The sequence below is a fragment of the Colossoma macropomum genome, unplaced genomic scaffold (genome assembly GCF_904425465.1).
Source record: "Colossoma macropomum unplaced genomic scaffold, Colossoma_macropomum, whole genome shotgun sequence".
Lineage (NCBI taxonomy): Eukaryota > Metazoa > Chordata > Actinopteri > Characiformes > Serrasalmidae > Colossoma > Colossoma macropomum.
The window spans coordinates 52,783,292-52,794,310 of NW_023494792.1; the positions used below are offsets into that span (position 1 = coordinate 52,783,292).

The 11,019-nt window shown below is 36.9% G+C and overlaps 2 protein-coding genes across 4 annotated transcripts; both read left to right on the forward strand.

Moving 5' to 3' along the window:
• The first annotated feature begins 710 nt into the window (after positions 1-710).
• Positions 711-4,936, forward strand: LOC118812506 (microsomal glutathione S-transferase 1-like). Its single transcript, XM_036577573.1, has 4 exons — positions 711-862; positions 2,425-2,563; positions 3,270-3,361; positions 3,574-4,936. The coding sequence occupies exons 2-4, from the start codon at positions 2,447-2,449 to the stop codon at positions 3,818-3,820; spliced, it is 456 nt and encodes a 151-aa protein (XP_036433466.1). The 5' UTR covers positions 711-862; positions 2,425-2,446; the 3' UTR covers positions 3,821-4,936.
• A 206-nt stretch (positions 4,937-5,142) lies between these two features.
• Positions 5,143-10,006, forward strand: LOC118812505 (microsomal glutathione S-transferase 1-like). Of its 3 annotated transcripts, none has more exons than XM_036577572.1 (4): positions 5,143-6,096; positions 6,862-6,998; positions 7,702-7,796; positions 9,270-10,006. In XM_036577572.1, the coding sequence occupies exons 2-4, from the start codon at positions 6,873-6,875 to the stop codon at positions 9,514-9,516; spliced, it is 468 nt and encodes a 155-aa protein (XP_036433465.1). In that variant the 5' UTR covers positions 5,143-6,096; positions 6,862-6,872; the 3' UTR covers positions 9,517-10,006. The 3 variants fall into 3 exon arrangements, with proteins under 3 accessions (XP_036433465.1, XP_036433463.1, XP_036433464.1); XM_036577570.1 differs by having other exon boundaries at positions 5,145-6,015; XM_036577571.1 differs by having other exon boundaries at positions 5,148-5,621.
• The last annotated feature ends 1,013 nt before the right edge of the window (positions 10,007-11,019 follow it).

Sequence of the window (11,019 nt, forward strand, 5' to 3'; positions counted from 1 at the left end):
CACAAGTGTTTTCTGGCACTTGTCAGGCCACCATTGTAAACAAGAATTGATACCTAATGGTTTAACCATTTATGCTGTTGGCCCAATGCTCCAATGCAACATTTAGAGTGTGTCTTGCACCAAACACAGAGGAAAGTTCATTCTAAACATAAAATATTCAAGCCACTCTGATTATAAGTCTGTCACTTTTTATAACTGACAAAGCAAAGTTGAGGGAAAAAAACATAGGAATACGTGAAACTGTACTGATCACCATAGGAGGGGCTGGAATTAATCCGTATGACATCACTGACAGTGACTCAGCTAATACTGAGTCAACTTTGCTTTAAAAACCGGTTGAGAAAAATCAAGTGCTCAGGCTCAGTTCTCATTGTACAATTGCAATTTTTCTGTTGATTAAGACCACTAATTTATCTTGCACACAATTTATGATCCAGAATGACAAAATGTGTTATCATTTTTTAAATAAAAGAGTATATGCTCTTAGTTTCCTAGTCTATAAATCATTAATGAAGCCCATGAGTATATTTAGTGCTCATATTCTTCAATCAGTTTCTATTGTTAATTTATCATAAGCAAGCAAGCCATTATTTTTAGTTAAATTAAATAAATTACACAAAGAGGCAGGGGCATGCTGAGTCTACTGCGCCGTTCTGTGGATTTGACTTATCGCATTAAGGAATCAAAGTTCAGACACTGCAGCATTTGTTGAAATGTTATTAGGCAAAGGCAAAGCAGGCTGCTTGGCTACAGTTCAAGTAGGCCGTCCCGAGTGTCAGCGTCAGCCTACACCCACAGATCAGCCACTAAACTCTTACAGTAAAACTCAGCAAGACGTACTGTGGGCTGATACGTTCCAAAGGTAAGTCTTGCAACTTTTTCTGCATAAAGTATCTTACAGGCACATTTTTAAATAACTATTTCAGGCCAGAAAATGTTTTACTGTACTACAACTTGCTCTACAACTCTGTGTCTGTATATTTCAGTACATAATCACATGGGTGAGATCATACTGTATCACAAGATAAGGGCAACTGTAAGCATATTTCCCCCCAAACAGGCAACCAAAATGGAGAGAAACAATGGAGTTTTCACGTCACAGCCAGTTAACACAGGCTTGTTAAATAATTTAAATGCAGATAACAGCAAATGTCATGTTTGTTTCTAAGATTATGTGCAATAGTGGCCTAAGCAGTATCAACATTCTCAGCAAATGAACAAACAGCCTTGGTTAAGCAGTAAGCTTTGTTTAAAAAACATATATATATGTTGCTGTCCATGATAGATTTTCCTGACACTTAAATGATATGAGTCTTGTGTCTGATGGTATTTTAGTAGACAAAAATCCAGCTGGAGGGCAGAGGGTTGTTGGTTTCTGTTAACTAGCTCATATTTTTCTAATTAATTTTGGGTTATATTCATTCTATTTGCTATATTTTGGTTTGGATGCATTTTACTGGTGTTTGTGACAAAATAACCACAATGGTATTTTGGGTTGCATTTTACTAGTTGTGTGAACAGCTTCTATGACTACTATAAAGGTAAATAATGTAAAGTGTGGCCTTTGATCAGCTTTTGATTAGACTGGCACAACTACCCAAACCAGTGGAATCCCCTGAAATGGATGATTCTGGCTGTTGTGTAGCCAATTATCTGTTACTTATGAAACAATCTAATAAGTGTGATTAAGTGTTTTTTGATGCCATTATTCTCACCGTGCTGATTGTTTGTAGCGTAAAAGTTACAGCTTAATTGTTTTCGTTGTACGTCTGTTCACATATCTTGTATTTGTAACTGGCATCTTTTGAGTTAGAGGTACTCACTTCATTTAAGCTAATCAGTTGCCACAAAGTATTTGAGTAGTGTCTGAGTAGTTTACAAGTTTAATTTAATTGAGGGATGGAAATAAACATTTTGAATTCCATCAAGTGAAAATGTTTAAGTATAATTTGAGTATTATATTATATTAAAATATATGTGTACAAGTTGGCCTAAAGTTCTACAAACATTTGACTTTATGATTTTATGACGACTATATGAGGGAAACTGATTGCCTTAATTATTATGAGTTCTTCTAACTTATCTGGGTTTAAAATGTGTGTGATTTACAGATGTTTGGATGAGTTTAGTGCTGCTCAGTATGCACTATACTTTCTGAGATTTCTCTGATGGCTGGACTACTTGTGAAGTTCAATTTTTAGCCAATAGGGCTGCAACAGGGTTTATACTGCCTAATAGGATTTGAGCTAAGGATATTTCTATTGGACAGTCTAGAATTTGGATAAATTATTCAAGTGACTGAGAAATCCTGCTTCCATAAAGTAGAATTTCATAGTTCAAATTAGATGTAATTTGACTGTAGATGACAGTGTTACTGCTGAATGTTTGCTTTGGATAATTCTTGAATAATGTCCATCTTGACAGAAATATTTAACCAGGTTTGGCAATGGCTCACACAATTGACACAGAAGTGTTCCAGGCCTTCTCCACGTATGCCACCATCGTCATCCTCAAGATGATGCTGATGGCTCCTCTTACCGCATACTTCAGGATCACTAGAAAGGTAGGATTCAAATTTTGTGCATCTCTAATATAATATAATATAATATAATATAATATAATCCAGTTTAATACAGTCATTTGAGCATTTCTACAATATTTAACAGACCTAAAAAACTCATGCCACTTTAATTAATTTAAAATAAGCATTAAAAGTTACTGAAAAACGTTTTTTACTTTTAATGGGCCACACTCACTGGCGTCTCTTCCAGTCAGCCTCCATTAATACAAATGAATAGTACAAAACTTTCTTTGGCAGCACCACAAAAAATGATTCTATAAACATTTTTCATGATGGAAAAATGCTTATAGGAATAATCACATTACTTCATTTCACCCTGCAGCCACTCTGAAAAGTTGGCCTGTTGTGTCACCAAATAAATATAATGACCATTACATCAAGTTTAAGGCTCTGTCTAGTACAGTATATCCTTTATAATGAGCAGACTACATACTGAGCTTTACACATTCATCAACCTTTAGGGTCACACCACTGCACAGCTTAGTTTTTCCCTGCCATATTTAACCTTATTCAGCTCATCAAGGCCTTCATGAGCTGCACTGGGTGTGTTTTACTATGTGCAGTGCTACAGTTCTCCACAACTGCGGTTTAACGACTCTAAAACTATGCATGGTATGTGGGACCTGAACATATTTGCAAAGGCAAGCTATCTTTATGTTGCACAACAAGCTCTCTGTGTCCTATATAGGCTTTTGCAAACTTTGAGGACACTATGGGCAAGACTACAGAGGAGAAGAAAAAGACGGTGCGGGTCAATGAAGATGTGGAACGTGTCCGCAGGTGTCGCATTACTCAACTCCTTGAACACTAGTTTTATCATTTGTTATTTAGTACTATAAGTGATGAGGTGACTACTATGAAATTAAGTTGTGTAGTTATGACAGTGAGGAACTGATGTGTGAGCCACATACAGACAGTCTATACACAAGGGGTCAAAAAACAACCAAATCTGTGAACAGCTTATGAAAATGACCTTTGCTCCTTGTCTTCAGATGCCATCAGAATGACCTGGAGAACATCATTCCCTTTGTGGTGATTGGCCTGCTCTACGCTCTGACAGGGCCTGACCTCTCCATTGCCCTGCTGCACTTCCGCTTGTTTGTGGGTTCGCGTTTCGTCCACACGGTGGCTTACGTGATGGTGCTGCCCCAACCAAGCAGGGCTCTGTCCTGGATGGTGGGCATGGTCATCACCTTCTCCATGGCCTACCGTGTCCTCACCACTGTTCTGCTGCTTTAGAAGGAGACACAATGGGAAACATCAACAGAGCTACTTCATGTATTACCATCCTGATACTGCTAATGCTGCATAATATGCTATAAGCAGACATGAATGTGTAAGATCCTGCTGTTCTTCAATGTGAACACACTCATTTTTGTAACTACATAAAGATATTTAATATAAAATTACTAAAAATCCACAAATATATATGGTAGTGGGTGGCTTTATGATATGGGCATTTGTTTATGTGTATTGCAAAGCAACTTATCTCTGATTACAGCAGTGTTTATTGGCAGCCTGTCACTATGACTCAGCATAAAAGCAAGTACACATGACTGATCAGGACTGTCTATTAGGATTGTGCAGTATTGTATAATATCCAGTACTGTGGTAGCCAGTTTCTATGGAAAAATAAACACTACACTTTTCAAGTGTACTACACCAGCAGAGATGTGTAGTAACTAGTTACATGTAATCAGGTACATTTTTGAATGATTTTTGCCTTCCTGAGTCTTTTCTAATGATAATAATTTTTGCTTCTACTCAAGTACTCGTGAGGAACATAATTACCTTTTACTCACATCTCAGCCATTAGCATTTAATTACTAATTCTATTTGGTGTTTAATTTTATTATGTTGAATTGGTGACAGCATCCTCACTGTACTCTTGAGTGCTACCGTTTTTATTCTGGTCAGGGAGTGCATCACAAAGAGAAGAATCGAGCCTAACAAACATCAGTTCCTATGCTGACTGAAGCTGGATATACTGCTGCAGTGCTATAAGTTATTCAGTACTTAGGCAGCTTTTTGACCTGCTACTTTTATGCTTCTACTCAAGTTGTGAAACACACTTTCACTTTGACTTGAATCATCATTTCACTGAAGTAGAAATACTGTTACCTGAGTCTGAGCTTGGACTACTCTGCCCACCTCTAACACCCAATAAGACAACAATTGTTGGGGACACTGGGCACAGTGAGGTTATTTTTTTTCATTGGTCTTGCATGTCTTCTCTGATGTAATGTCTTTTGTATCTGTCCCTCCCAGACTTTGATAGATGTTTGGAGAGTGTGCCACTGTGCAGAGGCCATGACTTATGTTTAATTAAATATTTGCACATATAGCAACAATAGAGACATTAGTAATCACACTGTTCTGTTGTAAGTTTGAATCAAAGCATACAAAGTTGGTTCTTTAGTAAAGGGAATTGTTCTGTTTAGAACCCTGAGTTTATATAGAAGCATTTCATGCTTAAATGGTTCTTGGTGAAATGTTTCTTCAGACTGATGAAGAACGTGTTGTATATTGTTCTATATAGAAACAAAAAAGTTTTACTATTGTTACAAGCTTGACATCATAACAATAACAGAACCATTTTTCAAACGGTTCTATGTAGAACTATATACATAGAAGTCATGGTTCTAAAAAGAACATTGCCTTTAATAGAGAACCCATGAAGAATCATTGAAGAAACTTCCTGAAAAGTTTACATCATATAATTCTAAGTGATTCGATTTCTTATTGCAGGAAGTAAATATTTCAACAAACACTTCACATCTTTGACTAAGTGGCAAAATGGGCATCTACACTTTTGTACCTTACACTTCTGTGTATAATACTTTGGCAATGAAATAATTAGATTAGATTAGATAAAAAATCAGCAGCGGGCACAACTCGACCCTCATTATTTCTGAACATTGCGTAACATGCAGGAAGTTGGCGATCCACGGACTACTTCTGCGCGTGTGTGTCCCTCCCACCGCTGCTGGACACTTTCCACAACTTTCAAGCGCCGAACGAGCTCACTTTCGATAAAAAGGTAGGAGGACGCATTAATGTCTGGAACCTTCACAGCTCACGCGATTTTATTAATAACCAACCCAGGCGTCGCTCGTTTCTCGTCCTTTCTAAGTTTGAGAAGAAGCTCCGCGCGTTCCTGAGATTCCAGAAAAAGAGCCTCGGGCGCGTAACCGCTCTGCGTCTCTTCATCCTCCTGCAGTAAAACTCGCAAAGCCTGCATTTCCACCCGGAAAAACAACAAAATTACGACGTATTAACAGACAAAAACGAGCTTTACCGTCTGGCTGTACAACAACTGCGGAGTTTTCTTTTTTTTTTGTTGCCATTTTAGGCCGGAGTGCCCAATCCTGGTCCTGGAGATCGACCACCCTGCAGAGTTTAGCTCCAGCCCTGATCAAACACACCTGAACCAGGTAATGAAGGCCTTCAGGGACATCTGAGTATTACAGCCACGGGTGTTTGGATCTGAACTCTCCAGGACTGGGCACCCCTGTGTTAGTATATATGGCTTTCTCTCATGTCCAACTTATATTTGTCATATATGGACATATATGTGAGATATATGCCAACTTATTTGAAATTGAGCATTTTCAAATATGGGACACATATTTCAGCCATTTATCAACACGCACAAATGGGTAACACATATATTAAACCATCTATGATAGAAAACATTCATGTATGAATGGCATATTTTACTCATATATGCTGTCTTCATGTTATATAATGTCGGGTTTTGTTGCCCAAACTTGTACATTAGACTGCACACATGGATATGAATGTGATATTATATGAAATACATTTCATTTTTGTCATACTTCTTTCAAAATTAAGAATATTTATACATGAATCTTCTTTGTTTCTTCCACATATTTCCTAATGAAGTGAAAATTAGTATAATAGCTATATAACTAAACTCTGAAAACATGCACACTGTAAGCAATAAAACTAAATAAAACATAAAATAAATTAAAACATTGTTCTCTGAAACAATTCATTTGATATTTATAAGCACACAGGTAAGAATTATAACTGTACTGGGATGTGTATGCTTTGTATATTATGCATATTCCAATATTTGATACTTACATTTTACATTTATGACATGTATGTATGTATGTATATATATTTTGAAATCTATGCCTGGCGCTTAATGTAAACTATGCATATGTGGCCATATATCAGATGTTGATAAGGGTTTGGAAAGCACTTGGCTCTAAATGACTAGTTTGTAAGTCAGTTTTAACTGTGCATTGCAGTCGCAGTAAAGATGACAGAAGTTGTGCACATGATTGACAGCGAGGTCTTCATGGCCTTCTCCACCTATGCAACCATAGTCATCCTCAAGATGATGCTCATGGGTCCCATTACGTCATACCACCGACTGACGAAGAAGGTGAGTGGTGGTGCAGCTTCAGTGCCTAAATTAACTAAATGAAACTGTGTGTCTCCCAGTCCTGTCAGGCATTAAAGCAATACTCCAGACTTTTTCAGTCTAATCTCTCTCTGTTGCTTCTCTAATGCACAGTCTTCATTATAAGTGAGTTTCGAGTCAATTTGTTTTCAGTTCAGCTCTTTTCTGAGTACAGGGTGGTAATGGATAGTACAATACAGATAGAAATTAGGTTTAAAAATTCCTTCAAATACATTTAGAGTCAGTTTCCTGGAATTAAGCATAGTCTTGGACTACACTTTTAATGAGTCTCAAAGTTTCAAGGAGTCTTAATCCAGAAAGCTGTGTAGGAGGGGTGGGCAATATGACGGTATTTATTGTTACCATGATATCAGTCGAGCATATCATTGATATCGTCAGTACTTCTATGAAGAGTGATCAGCTGCATATAGTATTACAAAGTATTCATCATGTAGCACTGCTGGTTCTTTTTTGTCTATTCTAACATATCAGTCCTCACAAAAACTAAACATCATGATGTGTGAAAATGTCTTGAAGGATCGTGATGGTTTATTTTTTATGATATTGCCCAATCCTACTGTGTAATCCAGGACTAGTCCTAATCCCTGACCAGGAAACCAGCCCCCACTGTTTTCTGTTTAGCTGAGATCATTCAGTGGCTCTGCAATGATGGTAATTTCTGCAGGTGTTTTCCAACATGGAAGACACGGCTCTGGGGGGTCCTGCTGAGGACAGGAAGAAGATGATTAGGGCGGATCCAGATGTTGAGCGAGTGCGAAGGTATGATACTTTTTGAGTTGTCATCTTAAAAGTTTGGAATCACTTTCTTCATTAGAATTAAACAAATTTTGTTGCAGGTACTTGCATAAGATGATTCTAATATAATGCGAACACTGGAATTTCTGTAGAACAAAATGCAGAAATGTTAGATGTGGTAAAAACACACAGAAGTCTCAACAACTAAATATAATATTAAATATTTCAGTATTTAGTGGGTCCAATCGTTGCCTTCCATTCTTTTCAGGAGACTTATTTTCATTTTTTCCACAGCTCTAAAGTTCAGTCTTAGAAGTTGGTTGCATTTTCTGCTTCTTGTCATCCAAGTGATCTCAAACACATTCAGTGACAACACCAATCAATAAAATAACAAATTACTCCACATCTCAGGTGTCCAGTTTTAATGTTCTTGTGCAAATCCTTTCAGACTCCTTTCAGACTCATGAGCTGAGTTGTCTTCTCACAGTGTAAAGATGGACAGAAACAGTAATGCCCAAAGCGGAAAGCAAGAGTGTAGCTTGATTTTTCTCCTCTCTCTCAAAGATGAAAGCTTTAAGTACTGTTTATCTGATAGTGACAGTTTTGGTGGTCTGCCAGGTCTTGCATGGTTGTTATGTGTCCCACTTTCTCTGTATCTTTTAGTATTTTTTTGAACTCCTCCAGATTTGGAAATTTTCTCTTATTTCCCTTTGACTTTCCTTTTCTAAGTGCATTATCTTATATCTAAACTCCTCAGAAATATCTTCTGAAAAAATGTATTTACTTGCTGTTTTGGCTGGAAATTAAATTAATGAAGGGTGGTCTCTAGATTTTTCACAATATTGTAGATAATTACAGTATATTACTCATCGGTTTGTGACTTCTTGGTCTTCCCAAAACACCTGAAAGAATAAAATATCCTCTGGTGTTTAGCTTAAAGCTTTTAAGTCTATACTGTATAAATTATTATTGAATAAAATAGCAATGAGTTTTGTTAAGTGCTTATGTGATTCCAAACTATTGAACGGTAGTGTAAGTAAGTGTGATCCCTCTCCTGTGATAATAAAAAGATGTGATATTGTATTATTTTTATTATCTGTAAGGATTAATGAACAGATATTTGGTTAACTGTGGGGAAGGAACAAAAGACTTTGACTAATATATTAGCACACCTGTTCATGTTTGGCAAAAGTAATATCGAGAAATAATGAATACTGAACGTACAGCAAAACACACAACCACATAACATGACTTTTCTTTTTCAATGGCATGTTTTCTCTCTGACGCCCTGACTGTAATGTAACAAATACCTGAATAGTGTTTAATATTCAAACACTTGTAACAGTTAACCAAGATTTGATTACCTGTGCTCAGCCCCCTAATATACTGGCTTTTATGATGGTCATTTGGTGACCAATCAACATCACTCTTGTGAGCATGACTGAATTACATTTTTTAAATCTAGATCCTCAAATGAAATTTCTTTTCCGACCACAGATGCCATCAGAACGACCTGGAGAACATCATTCCCTTTGTGGTGATTGGCCTGCTCTACGCTCTGACAGGGCCTGACCTCTCCATTGCCCTGCTGCACTTCCGCTTGTTCGTGGGTTCACGATGCTTCCACACGGTGGCCTACCTGCTGCCGCTGCCCCAACCCAGCAGGGCTCTGGCCTGGATGGTGGGCATGGTCACCACTTTCTCCATGGCCTACCGTGTCCTCACCACTGCTCTCTTTCTGTAAACAGATAGCAAAGCTGTTTGCCAGAGGTTGCTCAATTGAATGTGAAATACTTTTTTTGCAATTGTGGCTTGTTGATCTGTCTTTAGTAATACAGAAATCAGTAAAACATTCTTCTGTGAGTTCAGACCATGCCCTCAACATGCAACACAGCAAGGTGAGGATGTGAATTTATAGGGTGTTAGATTGAAAGAAGGAGGGGTTTCAGGCATGTTCCTCCCCCAAAACTTCAGTTATAACATAACTACATTTTGTTTAGCAGTCGCCTGCAATGCAATGTGAAATGTCAGTCTTTTTGTCTGTGTAAACTGCTTTAAAAGTATTACTAAACAACTACGTTTCTAAGGTTGTGAGTTTTAGAATTTTAAAAGTTGGTTCATTTTGATTTCTTAAAAAAGGTAAATCTGTAAAAGTCAATGTATTGTGCTTGTGAATGTTTACCACATTGCTTAAAAAAGTTTCAGTTATGGATAAAACTGAATTTGCAAAGAAAGATTTTTTGTCCTTTTTTCCATCTAAGAGTTTGAGCTTGACATCGAATTAAATTTGGCATACAGTGGGGCCCAAAAGTCTGAGACCACTAGTGAAAATGCTTCTATTTTGCATTCTTTTCTGATTTAATGTGAAATTCTTTATTGTAAATTATATTACAAGCATCACTATTTACAGGAGTGCAAATTTGGTCTGTCAAGTGGAGAGGATCAACATCAATAGGCTAAAGCCCATATACGGCAAATAATATTGACAATAATAATATACATATTATAGAGATTCAGTTTTTTGAACTATTACAATGACAATTTTTCCCACTGTGTCACTTAAATTCTTAGTCTGATCTGCATGTTGCTATAAATGTTTTAGCAAAATACCCCATCATGATAAATATGATAATTAAGAAAAAAAGGACAGACTGTTATGGCATAAATCAACAAATGATCACATTACAGTAAAGACATGATTTAACAATTTCAGAGCAGGTTAGTGCTTCTTCCTTTTTGTTATTACTGGCTATAGCAAATGAAACAACAATCAATTTTTGGTTTAATTAGGGCTCGATTTGGCACAAGTTGTGTCTGATTGAGTGAGATCAAATTCATGTCCGAAGACGATGGAAGGGATGAGACTAAAAATAAACTTTACATACAAAGGCCTTAACATGATATCACAAATTTATCTAACTTTGAATAGTGACCTAGAAATGGTGCAGAATCTTGAATCTTCATTAAACGTATCTTAACTTTTCTTTGTTTATTTATTTATTTATTTATTTTTTCAAATTTCAAAATTCTGTTATTTCCAATTTTAATTAAAAAATTCCAATCCCAGTGTGATCTCAGACTTTTGGACTGGATATGAAAAGGCTCGTGAAAGATCTCGCTCTTAATAGAAGTGATGTGTTTTTTGTCCACTAGAGGGAGGTGTCTGAAAACCCAAACTACATCCACTGCTCCGCACAGAGCACAGTGACATGTGCCAGTCCAAAGACTTACCTTGTAAAGCTTATTC

Bases quoted from the DNA above. Each gene is read 5' to 3' on its own strand.
- LOC118812506 (XM_036577573.1), top strand. From the start codon at position 2,447: ATGGCTCACACAATTGACACAGAAGTGTTCCAGGCCTTCTCCACGTAT. The intron at 2,564-3,269 runs GTAGGATTCAAA...TGTCCTATATAG, and splicing joins ACTTCAGGATCACTAGAAAG to GCTTTTGCAAACTTTGAGGA. The intron at 3,362-3,573 runs GTGTCGCATTAC...CCTTGTCTTCAG, and splicing joins GATGTGGAACGTGTCCGCAG to ATGCCATCAGAATGACCTGG.
- LOC118812505 (XM_036577572.1), top strand. From the start codon at position 6,873: ATGACAGAAGTTGTGCACATGATTGACAGCGAGGTCTTCATGGCCTTC. The intron at 6,999-7,701 runs GTGAGTGGTGGT...TAATTTCTGCAG, and splicing joins ACCACCGACTGACGAAGAAG to GTGTTTTCCAACATGGAAGA. The intron at 7,797-9,269 runs GTATGATACTTT...TTCCGACCACAG, and splicing joins GATGTTGAGCGAGTGCGAAG to ATGCCATCAGAACGACCTGG.